Source organism: Myxine glutinosa, chromosome 13 (genome assembly GCF_964187855.1).
Source record: "Myxine glutinosa chromosome 13, kmMyxGlut1.1, whole genome shotgun sequence".
Lineage (NCBI taxonomy): Eukaryota > Metazoa > Chordata > Myxini > Myxiniformes > Myxinidae > Myxine > Myxine glutinosa.
This window is the reverse complement of record NC_136273.1, coordinates 50,710,498-50,725,493: the sequence shown is the minus strand read 5'-3', so window position 1 is coordinate 50,725,493 and position 14,996 is coordinate 50,710,498. Positions and strand designations below refer to the sequence as shown.

The 14,996-nt window shown below is 50.6% G+C and overlaps 1 protein-coding gene across 3 annotated transcripts in view; it reads right to left on the bottom strand.

Annotated features, from left to right (window-relative positions):
* DHX16 (DEAH-box helicase 16) overlaps positions 1-14,240 on the bottom strand; it is a 130,868-nt gene extending 116,628 nt beyond the window's left edge. Inside the window, exons 1-3 of one of the 3 annotated variants that reach the window (XM_078767456.1) lie at positions 14,188-14,240; positions 13,326-13,435; positions 2,608-2,806 (exon numbers count right to left, since the gene is read on the bottom strand). In XM_078767456.1, coding sequence (XP_078623582.1) covers positions 2,608-2,805 — 198 coding nt within the window. In that variant the 5' untranslated portion in view covers position 2,806; positions 13,326-13,435; positions 14,188-14,240. Of the gene's footprint in view, positions 1-2,607; positions 2,807-13,325; positions 13,558-14,187 lie in introns of those variants that run through there. The other 2 variants (XR_013621211.1, XM_068134433.2) reach the window with 2 other exon arrangements.
* Positions 14,241-14,996: the final 756 nt, after the last annotated feature.

Here is a 14,996-nt window from a genome sequence, read left to right as displayed (position 1 = left end):
ATACATGATTACAATTCAATCACCCTTGTGTGAGAGGGGTGTAGTATCCGGCCAACAGTGCAAGTACATCGTATCACACAGGTCGCCATCTTTTCTCAATGTTGCGCAACACGGCAAGGACCAGGCCCGATATCGGGGCCAAAATATCTTACTTCGCATGATCAGATTGCAATGAAATTCCACCACAAACTAGATAACGTGTTGGAAAAACGTCCAACATACCTTTTATTTTGTCCGGAACATTCGATCGTTGATTTGAAAAGTGCTGAACACAAGCCAAACTTTCGAGTCGATCGTATGACAGAAATTGAAGAGGTCTCGTGTAAATTCGAAAACGAGGTTAGAAGCGCGAGCAATTCCACTACGTCATCGGCTATGACGTACGCGGAAATACCCTCCGACAGCCAATGAAAAACCTGCATTTCTTGGAGATCCCTACAGCCTCTCGTCGACATGTGCACACAGGTACAGCGGCAGATGTACACCACCGCTGACCTTGCGGGATTGTAACATACCTATAGTCGGGACGGAAGCAATCGGAAGGCCGTCCCAACCATGAGTATTACCCCCGCTAATACAGCGCGGTTGGTAGGCAACGACGTGGGTGTGCAAACATCGGCAATAATAGCCACGCTGTAATTTATGCGCTCATAGTAGCCCATAATGCTTTGCGTTTCATTGATGATGCTGGATGACGTATGGGATGACGAATGGTCGTAGGCGGGGCCAATAGAAATTATGGGATGCCCTTGAACCTCATTTCCCGTACCCAAGGACGATAGTAGGACTGCAACATTCTGTATTCAGTAAGAGAATGGGAAACGAGGTAGCCTAGACAATGTATATGCTTACTACGCTAATGTTCCGACATGCACTGAGAAAACGAAAGCCGACTAAGTCAGTTTGTTGTTTTCATCATTACTTTATTCATACTTTGGTCTCTATTATTATGCTTTATTGACAAAAAGGGCACAGCAGCAACTGAAGAAAAAGGGCACTGCAACTCTCTGCCGTAGTGATCATGAAAAGTTTGGGGGCAGCACGGGAAATAGCTTGGGCACGCCGGCTTTTGCCGTCGATGCCTTCGATAATTTCGACCCCTGAACTAAACCACTTGTGCTTCATCCGAAGATGCAACTTTTAGGAATTTAATTAAATAAGTCATTAATAAAAATAAATAAATAATTAATTTATTAATAATAAAAAATTAATCGATTAATTGATTAATCAATAAATCAAAAATACCCTTTACAGAAAAATCACATGGTCATCGTCATGTACAAATATCAGCTTCCCAGCTCAAAAGGTGCCTGAGATATTGGCCAAATGAGAAACAAAATAAATAAACGATTAATAATGAAAATAAATAAATAATAATCGTAAAAAAATATAATGATTAATCAATTGGCTAATAGAATACTTAAACCACCAACATTTCATCTGAATCTGTAACTTTAAAAAAATTAATTAATTGTCATTAATCGATTAATTAATTAAGCCTGGTGCTGGCTTAGCGGTTAGGGTGCCGGCTTGGGATCCTAGGATCCTGGGTTCGAATCCCGGTCGATCGCTGAATTAACGCCAGGGGGGCTGACTCAGCCTGTCATCCTTCCGAGGTCGGCAAATTGAGTACCAGCTTGCTGGGATGAATGATCCCGGTGTGTACCACAATTTAGAATAGGTACGTCACCGTATCCCTGCGCATCGTAAGAGCGTGACAAAGGGTTGGCGTCAGGAAGGGCATCCGGCCATAAAAACATTGCCTCAAACAGGGAACCATGATTGTCATGGGGCCCGCAAGGCTAACCCCCGCTCTAGCGGGGAAAATGGCCTTAAAACGATCATTCATTCATTTCATTCAATCGAATAATTAAATAATTAATCGATCAATAAATCAAAAATAGCCTTTGCAGCCAAATCACCTGGTCATTTGCATGTCCAAATATCAACTTCCTAACTCAAAAGGTGCCTGATATAATGGCCAGAAGACAAATGAAATGTATGAGTACTTAATTAATCGCTAATAATTAAATAACTCCTCAATTAATTGATTAATCAAAAAACAAAAAAATACCGTTTTTGACAAACGCAAGTGCTCACTATTGTGCCAAAATTTCAGTTTCCTAGCTCAAAGGATGGCTGAGATATCGCCCGGACAACCAAGAAAACAACCAGAGTGAAAACTGAGTACTCCCTTTCAGCGTGCGTCATTGCCGAGCCCCCTTCGGTGCCCGGCAATGACGTCATGCAGCGCCTGGAGATGGCATAGGAAAGGTGCGGTGTACAATATTATACAGGAGGAGGCCCTCCTATGGTGAAAATTTCATGTCAATCGGACCAACGTTTGCTGATAAAACGAATTTTTTAAATGCAGACTCGGCACACGGCACGCGTGTGCAACTGAATGCTTAACCCCGCTTTTCGCTTCGTGAGTGCAGGGTGATAATGCAGACAAACTTATTCCAGCCCAAAGAAAAGCTCATTGCAAACGAAAGACAATGTAGGAAGTATAAGTGGAAGGTAGTTTTACATCTTTCAAAATATCGGAATCTGCATGGAAGTTGATGATGTCAGAAACAAGATGTTGGAAAGTAGTGTAGCTCGTACCTTTTCCCACAGTAGTCGGCAGAATCCAACAACTCGATCATCCACATTGATAGTTTGTGTGTCCTTTAGCCTCTGCGTCAGTTCCGATGCACTGCCACTGCGCTTGGCCATGGCCACCAGGAAGGGAGCCACATACTTATCAGTCATGCCCATAAGGTCGAGTAGCTGCTCACCAACCCACGCTTCCAAGCCTGCCATGCTGCCAGGCACACAACGCTGCATGTTATACGAGCGAGCAGGCAAGAACCTTGCACCTCCAAGGGGATTGTGCTTCAAGACCATTGATCTTTGTGCAAAACCAGCTGTGTTAATCTCACAACTGGAAATGGTGTATGTATTAAATTGCTATTCTAATGATATGATGCTCAGGAATGACTGAGACACACACACATACACACATACACACACACACACACACACACACACACACACACACACACACACACACACATATATATATATATATATTTGATTTGTCAGGTGTTCCATTTGATTTGTCAGAGCCAAAGATGTCTGAGATTGAGGCAGTTTTGAGGAAGGCACGGGCGGCATCGGCTCCAGGACCAAGTGGAGTGCCATACAAGGTGTTTAAGAGTTGTGAAGGCATCAGGCAGTATCTGTGGAAGGCTCTGAAGGTGGTATGGAGGCAAGGAGTGGTGCCCAGTCAATGGACTAGGGCGGAAGGAGTTTATATTCCAAAGCAGGAGGAGGCTGTAACACTGGAGCAGTTTAGACCAATATCATTGCTCGATGTAGATGGGAAGATATTGATGAGTGTCTTTGCGGCATGGCTCTCAGGCTTCATCAGAGGGAATGGTTTTGTGGATGGATCTGTGCAGAAGGCAGGGATACCAGGATCACCAGGATGCATTGGCAAGTGTTACAGGAGGCAAAGAGGCAAAGGAAGGATGTGGCGGTGGTATGGCTGGATTTGGAGAATGCATATGGGTCAGTGCCGCATGCCTTGATCAGGTATGCCATGGATTTATTTTGGGTGCCATGGAGATTTAGGGATTTTTTGATGGCATATTATGATCAGTTTTGGATGCGGTTTGCGACACAGTCCTATGTAACAGAGTGGCAGAAGTTGGAAGTGGGGATCCCGATGGGATGTACCATCTGCCCGATTTTGTTTGTGCTGGTTATGTAGTTGTTGATACGTGCAGTGAGTGGACATGGGAAAGAAGTGGAGCTAGCCCCTGGTCAGAGGTTGCCAGCAATGTTTGCTTTCATGGATGACCTGACAGTTGTCCAACAGTCCGCTGATGCAGCAGTCGAGGTACTGGGACGACTGGAAAGGTTGATGCGGTGGGCAAGAATGGGATTTAAAGCAAGAAAGTCGAAGAGTGTGGTAGTGAGACGAGGAGTGGTGGATAACATGCACAGGTTTGAGCTGGGAGGGGAGGTGGTTCCATCATTGGTGGAGGCCCCTGTGAAGAGTTTGGGAAAATGGTATACAGTGGAGTTGAATGATGTGGGAAGAGTGGAGGAGGTCAGAAACAAGCTTTTGAGAGGTTTGAAGAGGATTGATGGATGTGGTTTGCCAGGTAAGTTGAAGGTATGGTGTTTGAAGTTTGGATTGATGCCACGAGTATTGTGGCCATTGATGATGTATGATATCGCGATTGGGCATGTAGAGAGGATGGAGGTTGTGGTGAGCGGGTTTGTGAGGAGATGGTTGGGAGTGCCACGCTGTTTGACGAACATTGCCTTTTATGGTCAGGGTGGAAAACTCCAGTTTCCCTTGACATCATTAACCGAGGAGTTTAAGGTGGTGAGGGTGTGGGAGTTCATGATGTTGCGGGATTCAAGTGATGCAGTGGTAAAGAATGCTCTCCCAGAGAAGAAGGGAAGTCGGAAGTGGATTGCAAGAGCAGAGGTGGAAGAGATGGAGGAGCGGTTGCAACAGGAGGAGGTCATGGGGATGGTACAGCATGGGAAGCATGGCTTGGGGTTGATGAAGCATGAGCAATGGGGAAAGGCATGTGTGAAAGAGAGGAGGAAGATGGTTGAGAGGGAGGTGAGAAGAAAGGAAGAGGAGGGGAGATATGTGAAAGCAGTCAGTCAGGCACAGCAAGATGCTTGGACTAGGTGGGAAGGTGTGCGGGTGAGGATGTTGAAGTGGCAAGAGATTTGGAGGATGGAGCCAATATTGTTGAATTTCCTGTTGCGGGCAACTTATGATGTGCTTCCGTCACCAGTAAACTTGAGATTGTGGGGGTTGTTGCAGGAGGAGAGATGTTATATGTGTGGAGGTGTGGGAATGGTGCAGCATGCACTGAGTGCATGTTCAGTAGCATTGGCAGCAGGACAATACAGGTGGTGACATGATCAGGTGCTGGCGGTGGTGGTGCAGATGGTGCAACAAGAGGTGCTGAGGTCGAGAGAGAGAAAAGTGGAGAAGGAGACTGATGGGGGCGAGGTGTGGTTTTTCAAAGAGGGCCAAGTGGTAAGAGGTGGAAAGAGGAGGAGGTGGAAAGCAAGAGGGCTGTCAGATGCTTGTGATTGGCAGGTGGTGGCAGACCTAAAGCCACAATTGGTATTCCCAGAGATCTGTGTGACAAGGTTGCAGCCTGACATTGTCAACTGGTCAGGTGCAACAAGACAGGTCATCTTAGGGGAATTGTCTGTACCTTGGGAAGAGTACATGGAGGAGGTGCACGAGAGGAAGAGAGGAAAGTACAGTGAGCTGGAGGCAGAGTGCCGGGAGAAGGGTTGGTGAGTTTCGTGTCAGCCATTTGAGGTGGGGTGTAGAGGGTATATTGGCAGTTCCTTTTCTGCATTTCTTGCTCGGCTTGGAATGTGTGGGACAGAAAGAAGGAGGATGTGTGACAAGGTGGCCCAGGTTACCTTAAAAGGCTCATTTTGGATATGGAGGAAGTTTATGGAGGCACGTCAAACAGTGTAGGTTGGTTGTGTTTTTTTTTTTGTTACGATTATTATTTCTTATTTTGTGTATGTGTGAGTGAGTCGGTGAGGGTGTGTGTTTATGCATGAGTGTGTGTTTTTGTATGTTGAGTGGTGTATGTTGTAAGGGTAGGTGGTTGGTTGGTGTGTGTGTGTGTGTGTGTGTGTGTGTGTGTGTGTGTGTGTGTGTGTGTGTGTGTGTGTGTGTGTGTGTGTGTGTGTGTGTGTGTGTGTGTGTGTGTGTGTGTGTGAATGATCTGGTGTGTTTTGTTGGTGAGTGGTGAAGGGTATAAAGGTGGGTGTTTGCGTGTTCCACCATGTTTGTTTGGTGCTGTGGATTCTGGATGCGGCGGCTAGAGTGAACCAGTTCTGTTCTCCTTTGCCGGTGTTTTCGTTTCCTGTGTTTTGCTGTGTTCGTATTTATCTCATTATTTATATATTGCTCTTATTATTGCTTGTTTGTCCTGCATTTTCGTTCGTCTCTTCCCTTCCTGCTTTCCCCCTCCTTCCTCCTGTTTGGGGGGCGTTGCCCACCAGACAGGGGGGGGCCTTGTGCTCCCCTTCGTCTCCCGTCCCTCCCTCCCCCCCCCCCCCCCACCCCGAGTGTTGTCCTCCGCCCCGCCTAGAACCCCGGTATGGCGAGCAGGCGCCATAATTGTGTCCGGTTTCGGTGGATTAATGATTGCAGTGTGCCGGCTAGAGATAAATTCGGTAAAGATGTATTGTTGAGTGTGCTGGGGTTCAAGGCTGTTGACTTTTTCTGCCTGATTTCCCTCGCCCGTGGCTTCGACGTGTCCTTTCAAACGGGGCAGGGACTTGCCGAGTTCTGGCGCCGGTGGGCTACCGCTTGGTCTGCTGGGAAACTGGCAGCCTGGGCGGTCGAGGCTCTCTCAGAAACACAGGACAGAGTCGTGACCGTCCACCTGTACAACGAAGGCGTGAGTGACTATGATGTCAAGGTTTGGCTCAGTCGATACGCCGACATCCGAGGCCAAGTACGGCTCGTCCGGGACAGCCTCGGTATTTGGACCGGGACTCGGCAGTTCCAGGTAAAGCTGCGGACAAGGGAGGATGGTACGGTCACCCACATCCCCAATGGGATTATGGTTGGGATGGACCGAGGCCAAGTCTTTTACGCGGGACAGCCAAAATTATGCCGCCGATGCAGTCAACTCGGCCACTTGATTAGTGGGTGTACAGTGAACATCTGCACTCAGTGTGGCGAGTTGGGACATTTGAGGGAACGCTGCACACAACTGGTGCGGTGCAACCTCTGTGGTACACCGGGGCACACTTTCCGCTCCTGCCCGCAGAGTTACGCGAGCAAGATGCGTGCTGCTGCGGGTGGGAGTGGGGGGGTTGCCCCAGGGACAGGGGACGGTGTGCCCCCAGGGACAAGGAAAGGGGACGGTGTGCCTCCAGGGACCAGGGGGGGTGTTTCCCAAGGGGCAGGGGAGGGTGTTGTCCAAGGGACAGGGGAGGGGGTTGCCCAAGGGACAGGGGAGGGGGTTGCCCAAGGGACAGGGAAGGGGGTCACCCAAGGGACAGGGGAGGGGGTTGCCCAAGGGACAGGGGAGGGTATTGCCCATGGGGTGGGGGAGGGGGTTGCCCAAGGGGTGGGGGAGTGGGTTGCCCAAGGGGCAGGGGAGGGGGTTGCCCAAGGGGCGGGGGAGGGTATTGCCCAAGGGGTGGGGGAGTGGGTTGCCCAAGGGGCAGGGGAGGGGGTTGCCCAAGGGACAGGGAAGGGGGTCACCCAAGGGACAGGGGAGGGGGTTGCCCAAGGGACAGGGGAGGGTATTGCCCATGGGGTGGGGGAGGGGGTTGCCCAAGGGGCAGGGGAGGGGGTTGCCCAAGGGGCAGGGGAGGGGGTTGCCCAAGGGGCGGGGGAGGGTATTGCCCAAGGGGCGGGGGAGGGGGTTGCCCAAGGGGCAGGGGAGGGGGTTGCCCAAGGGGCAGGGGAGGGGATTGCCCAAGGGGCAGGGGAGGGTGTTGCCCAAGGGTCAGGGAAGGGTATTGCATCTGGGGTCGGGGAGGGGGGGACTAATGTGTTTGTGTGTGTGTCAGCCCCCCGCCCCGTAGAAGGTAAAGGGAGGGAGTTGGAGAGGAAGGAGAACATGGAGGGAGGGGTAGATCAGGACCTGGATGTGGCTTCGACGGGTGTCGGGCCCACTGCGGTGGGAGGGGAGGAAGCACAAAGAATGGTGGCTCCGGTGGCGGGGTCAGGAGAAACATCCTCGGTGCCAGAAACCCCGCTGCCGGAGGCTGGAAGTGATGGCTCCTCCTCCAGCTATGAACAAAGCAATCCCGGACAATGGATGGAGAAAAAGCGTCGGAGGAGGGGCCAGGACAAAGGGAAAGCTCCTCTGGGAAAAGCCCCACAGGGAAAGAACACAAGAACATCAAATAAGAAAACCCCTGTGGGGCGCAGAACCCCCCGTGCATCAAGCGACCCATCCAGGCCTGGGGGATCGCCTGCTCGTGGTAGGGGTGGGGTGCAGTCGGGGTTGGCCGCAGCAGGTCTCCGGGGGAGGGCCAAAATGCAGTCTTCCCCTGAACGCTCACGTTCCCCCGTGAGTCGTTCTCCACCCGTTGTCCTCATCCCTCCTCCGGGGGAAGCTGTGGCCATGGGCCTCAAGGAGGGTTTGCTCGCGGAGGACTGGTGGCTTTCTTCCCCGGACGGCGGGCGAGGGGGGGTAATTTATTTGACCCCCAAGGAGGAGGACCTCGCCCTGCTACCCGGGGAGAATGTCTGCATAGATGGGGACTGGCTCCCGGGCACCCTCGTGGCTCCCGGCTGCGGGAAGAACCGCAGGGGGAGGAAGAATGGTCGCTCGTCGTGTCTTGGCAAGGAGGAAGGAGCTTCATAAGTCCTATGACTCCCCTTTCGTAGTTTGCACTAGGGTTGGTGATTAATACACTAACACCTATGAGCTTTAAATTAACGAGTTTAAACGTACGGGGAGTCCGTACCACGGTCCGGAGGATCGCTATTTTTGAAGAACTGCGCAATTTTGAATGGGATGTCTGCCTGTTGCAGGAATGCCATATTACGCATGGTGAGTATGGATACCTCCGTGCAAATTGGCGGTACGGAGAATCGTATTGGTCCGGAAGCAACACTAACAGGGCGGCAGGATTAGGGTTCCTTATTAAGAGCCCGAATGTCGAGGTCCTTAGTTTAGAAGAAATTATTCCGGGGAGATTGGCCGTGCTCAGGGTGTTGGTGTCCTCGACCCCACTGACCCTGGTCAATGTGTACGCTCCAACGACGGGGGAAGGAAGAGTGGAGCTCCTGCGCCAGTTGGGACCCCTCCTCTCCACCTCTGGCCCCGTGATCGTCGGGGGAGATTTTAATATAAGTTTGGACAGGTTGCCCCTGGGGCCATTGGCGCGGGCCCTTAAAGGGCTTGTTCAGGATTTTAGGTTGAGGGACACGGGTGCGGAAAGGAAGGAGGTCACTCGGACCGATGCGGCTGGTACCAGTCGGGTTAGGATTGATTACATCTTTTTGACACCAAATTTTGGCGACCCGGACCTGGTACTTCACGCGGTGGCATTTTCAGATCACTGTCGTTTGTCTCTGGGTATTGAATTAAATGGGGTGCGTCCCCAGCGCTCTGAACTCTGAAAGCTTAACTGTCGCCTTTTGCAGGATGACAGTTTAGTGCATTCCTACGTTCGGAAGTATAGGGAGTGGGAAACGGTCAGGTGACTCTTCCCTACCTCGGCAGCCTGGTGGGAGGAGGTGAAACGTAGGACCATAGGGTTTTTCTGTACGGCCGGGCGAATGAGGGCCGCGGGGAAACGAGAGCGTTTGAAGCGCATGCAGGCGTACCTCCAGCGCCTGCATAAGAAACTTTGCGAAGGGAGGGACGTGTCGGGGAAAATCCGCCGGGTGAAGGGGAGCATTTTTGGCCTCCTCGAAGCCAGGGCGAGGGCCGTCATCTTCCGGAGCAAGGTGCAGGCATTGGAGGGGAACGAAAGGTGTACCAGATTTTTCTTCCAACGATGTGCCAGGCAGAGGGGCAGTTTGGCCCAGGTTAATGTGGGGGGAGGCCGCGTTTCGGATCTGGACCAAATTACTGAAGCAGTGGAGGACTATTACTCCAGGCTTTTTGAAAAACGACCAGTTGACCAAATCCAGATGGCCGACGTTCTCGGCCATCTGAGGAATCACTTGAGCCCCGAACAGCGGGAGCGGTTGGAGGAGCCGGTGAGCCTGGAGGAATTGACCTCCGCTGTTAGGGATTTGGCCGCGAATAAAACCCCGGGTGACGACGGCCTGCCCGTGGAGTTTTATCACCGCCTTTGGCACGTCCTTGGCGAGGACTATCTGCAGGTAGTGAGGGAGCTAGCCACCTCTGCGAGGTTTCCAGATTCGATGCGCCGGGGCGTCGTAAACCTCGTGCACAAGAAGGGTGATCGGGAGGATTTGTCCAACTGGCGCCCGATCACTTTGTTGAACGTCGACTACAAGATACTAACAAAGGTGCTGTCTAAGAGGGTGCACGGTGTCATGGTGGACCTCGTGCACCCGGATCAGACTTGTGCTGTTCCGGGACGCAGAGTGTCCGACAGCCTGGGCCTGGTACGAGAGGCGATCCAGCTAGCGGAGGAGAGAGGCCTCCCACTGAGCATAGTCAGTTTGGACCAGGAGAAGGCTTTCGACAGAGTGTCACATGAATACATGATGGCCGTTTTGGACCGTTTTGGCTTTGGGCCAAATTTGATGCATTGGGTGGACCTGATGTATAGGGACATTGAAGCCCGTGTTTTGGTCAACGGACACCTCTCGGGAGCCTTCCCAGTCGCTTCTGGGGTCAGGCAGGGCTGCCCAATGTCACCAGTCCTTTTTGTCCTTTGTATTGAACCGTTTGCTTGTGCACTGCGAGCGGACCCATCCTTCCCTGGGTTGTGGATTCCCGGAACCCATGGGGAGCGCCTAGAGGTGAGTCTGTACATGGACGACGTATCGGTGTTTGTCACCGATGCAGTCGCCATGTTCAGACTGGTGGGTCTCTGCGAGCGTTTTGGGTTGGCCTCCTCTTCTAAAATCCATCCTCAGAAGAGTGAGGTCATGCACTTTGGTCGGCACAGGACGGGCTCCGGCCCCCCTTGCCCGTACACGGAGCGGAGAGATCGATTAAAGATCCTCGGGGTCTGCTTTGACCCAGGCGGCGTGGCCACTGAGAACTGGCGAACGGTCATTGGGGGATTGGAATTGGAGGTCGCTTCTTGGCGGTCTCGTCGCCTAACCATGGAGGGGCGAAATTTAGTGATCAAGAATGTTTTGATTGGTAAGTTGTTGTATTTGGCGAGAATCTCCCCACCTCCTCCTGCGGTGGGACGGGCTCTGGAGAGATTAATCTTCACTTTCTTCTGGGGTACCCGAGCAGAGCGTAGGAGTAGGAGGGTCGTAAAGATGAGCCCGTCCTTGGGTGGAAAGGGTGTCCCCTGCCCGGTGTTTGTATGTATGTCTGCGTTTGCGTGTACTCTAATGGAGTTATTTGTGTCCGAGGACCCGGGTCGCCTGCTGGCACGGGATTTTTTGTTCTTTTTTTTGGGGCGGTCCGTCGCGCGGTTGGAAGGGCGGTCCCTCCCGCTGTCTCGGCCTTTTTCTGGGTCGTGTCCGGGGCATTTCCGGATGTTTGAGGGGTTCGCCCGGGAGCAGGGCCTGTTGACCTGTCGGCCCATCGGTTGGCAGTTGTCGCAGGTCCTGGATCACTTGCGCCCAAGGGAGGTGCTGCGGGAGGTGCGTATCCTTCGCGGAAGGCCTCTCGCAGAACGTACGGCGAGAAAGGTTTGGGAGAACGTTTCGGCTCGCTGTCTCGCCAACGACCAGAAGGACGTCGCGTGGCAAGCCGCCCATGAGTGTCTTCCGGTCCGGGTGTTTCAGTTCCAGAGGGACCTGAACGTGTCGGTCCAGTGTCCCCGACCTCGATGCACAGGGGACGAAACCGTCAGGCATGTCCTTTGGGACTGCCCTGTCGCCGAGGGGGTCTGGTCGCTCGCAGCTGGCCTCCTCAAATGCTATGTGCCTTGGCTGGTGATGGTCAGATGGGACGTCTTTGCATTCAGCGGGCTCCTACCACAACCAGTGCCTGGCCGCAAGTGGAGGCAGGCCTGGAGAATGGTCTGTATAATCAAGACCGTCTTGTGGCGAGCGAGAACCAGAGGTTTCCATACCAGGGTATGGTTGGATCCTGGGTAGATATGGGGCATGGCCCAATCCTGCCTCCAAAGGTACAGGCTTGGCGACAGCCTGCGGGCGACGGGGCGGGGTGCTGAGCGCAACGATGCGTCAGGTGTCGTAAAGCCCTCCCTGGAGCGGAGAATACGGCCGGGCTTTTCCGTGGTGAAGGGGGGGGGTCCCGCGGGAGGTTACTTCCAAATGTGCGGGCGACAGTCATGGGCAGCCATAGTCCCTGACCGAGCTTGCCGCCCGGGCTTGGAAAGGTTGGGGGTGCTCCGGCAGGTGTGCTTGCGGGCCCTGTCGGGCGGTGATTCTCATTGGGACACTCACGCCTCATGGGCAGCTCAGGGAGCCGGTGCCTTCCTTGTGGTGCATCTTCCGGGTGGGCCCTCCCGGGCGCGGCCTGGGGAGGGTGGGGGCAGTTGGGTTTCCTTTTGTTTGATCTTGATTTTGCCTTGGTTTGATTTTTATTTTCTTTCATTATTATTTCCAGCGGTGGGTCGAGCCCTCAACGTGTTTGTGTCTGCATGTTCCCGGCTGCGGTTAGCAGCCGGTTGTTGATTTCAGTATGCAAAGGAAAAAAGTCCCCTTGATCCTCATTGTTTTAAGGTGTCCCTCCTTGGTTGTTTTCAGGGGGGTAGGAGGGGGGATAGGGTCTTCTTTCCTTTCTCCCTCCCCTTTGGTTAGTTAGAGTTAGGTGTCTGCTGCCTGGGGTGGGAGAGGGGTTTTTTGGGGGGGGGGTTTGGGGATAGGGATGATGGACTTTGGTTTTAACGATTAATGATTTATTGAGTTTGATTTGATTTTCACCTTTGTTTTTGAACTTTTTTTCTTTCGTTTTCTGATCTTGGCTTGCTTTCTCGTTGATTTCTTATTTATTGTTTGATCCCTTGGCTTTGATTTCTTGGCTTTTGACTTCCTGGGTTCTTGTGTGTTGGTGACGGTGATGGTTTTGGTGATGGGTATATCGAGTGACTTTGAGAGTGTTTTTTTAACCTTTTTTTGTAATAAAAAAGGCTTCGGCCATAAAGAGGTGTTGTTGTTGTAGTCTGCGTTCTCACTGGCTGGGGGTGGGGGTATGTATGCATGCAGGTGTAGTTGCTGCATGTGGATGTGTATGTGCCCCTGCTGGCCCACCTTAGCTGACCGTATCGAGGTTGAAGGGCCGAAACGGGATGATGCTGAGGACCTCGACTGAGGACCCAGTCAAGGCGGCACACTTGTGACCAGATGTGTTTTGAACTTATAGTTATATATGTATATATATATATATATATATACATATATATATATACACACACACACACACACACACACACACACACACACACACACACACACACACACACACACACACACACACACACACACACACACACACACACACACACACACACATGATTCTTTATCTCGAGCTGGAATAATAACCGATACGAGTGGAACTTGTATTTCGAAGGGTGACCATATAAATTAGCATTATATTTATAGAAAGTATATTTGTGAGAATCATTCCATACATCAGAATAAAGGAATACATCATGAGAAAGACATCAATCATCATAACATAAGAACCACAGCAGAGAAACCACCAAAACGAAGCATCCAAACTGAAACTCACTGGACAATCCACGCGCGATCCCAACGAAGGCCGCAATCTCGTCTCAGATGTTCAGACGTTGTTTGAAATGACGGAGTTTGCAGATCTCAACGGATGCAGTAACACTAGCGCTAACAACAAACAAATACCGAACATACCATGAGCGATCAAGGTAAGAATACAATCAAAATCACACACCTCAACGATGTGTAACTGTTAAAGTTACTGCTGCGTAATACACCGCCATGGCCATAATTCAGTGACTCAAAACAAACAAAACACAATAAATAAGAAAACGTCAATGCACGTCAAAAACATAAGAGTTCAAATAGTGTTTCTCACCAATGTGTTGGCTGACATCATCATAACCCATGTTTTTTGCCATTAATTTAGTGTAATGATATAGTGTGGTGGGTGGAGGTGCAGTATCCTGGATTATGCATTATGTTTGCCAAGCTTGCATTTGTTATTGTTTTATTTCAATGGCAGTAGTATTTCCGTCATAATATCGACAGTTGAAATATAATTTATCTTTTTACCTTTGTCTTGTAAATGATATTAACCAATCCAATTCCTGAAAAGTGTGACCATCCCATGATCATTGCACGTCGTATTAATAATAATATGCGAATCAACTTTCGTACGAGTCCTGGAGTGTGTTCCATTAACATCTAGAGAGCTCATGGAACATAACTCCCTGCACACTCATGTTCGAGTACAGTATGTACAGTACTTCAATTTTAATAAAATAATGATTTTAAAGATCGTTTTTAAAATCCGGAAGTTTAGCGCTACTGAAGCAGTCTTGTACTTAGTTATACACCTCCCGTACACACAAAGAAGACGTTGTCACAGCTGAGGAGATAAAGGATTTATTTATCACCACAGAACGCAGCGTCAATCGCCACCGTACAGAGCCATATCGACGGCCTCTTCTTCATGGCATCACCCACACCTCTCACATGGCACGCCCTATCATGCTATATATTTTTATATTCACTCTGTGGCGGAGTGATGGTTTGTGGCGCTCGGGGCGAAGGTAAAAAATATCGCCCCCTGCACGCAAAGACATAATCAGAAATTCCTATTGGGGGGGGGGGGGGGGGGGCGAAAGAGCTCAAAGCTTCCCCAGCGGGCTCAGCAGCAGAGCCCTGGAATCTGTTCAAAATGAGAATAGATAGAGTTATGATCTTTTGGCTCATTAAAAACAAAGAATCCGGAAGAATTCCTGTGTTTCTATACACAGGCCATGTTAAGGGCCACAGAGCAGTTTAATAGGTCCTTCGATGGCATGGTATTCCTATTGCAAAATAAACAAGAGCAATCAGATCAAACTTCATCTTGATCGGATGAAGTTTCGTACTTGTCCAATTATGACGTAATGAAGGCACCTATGACATCATTAACAAATGTTATTTCCCCATGAAGCGTTCTTTGCAATGAAGCATGTCTCAATTTTTTTTCTCTGCAGCACTTTAGGAGATATAGAGGAGCAAAACGTTGTTTTTCCAAGATGGCGCCTGTACCACGTGACCTATGACGTCATAATTATTGAACATATCCTTCAGGAGGTGGTGTACCTTTGGTGAAAATTTCCTGTCAATCAGACCAACGGTTGCAGAGAAAAGCATACTTATTCTGTGCGGACAAACAGACAGACACAAATGCAATACCCTCTCCTCTAGCGAGGGT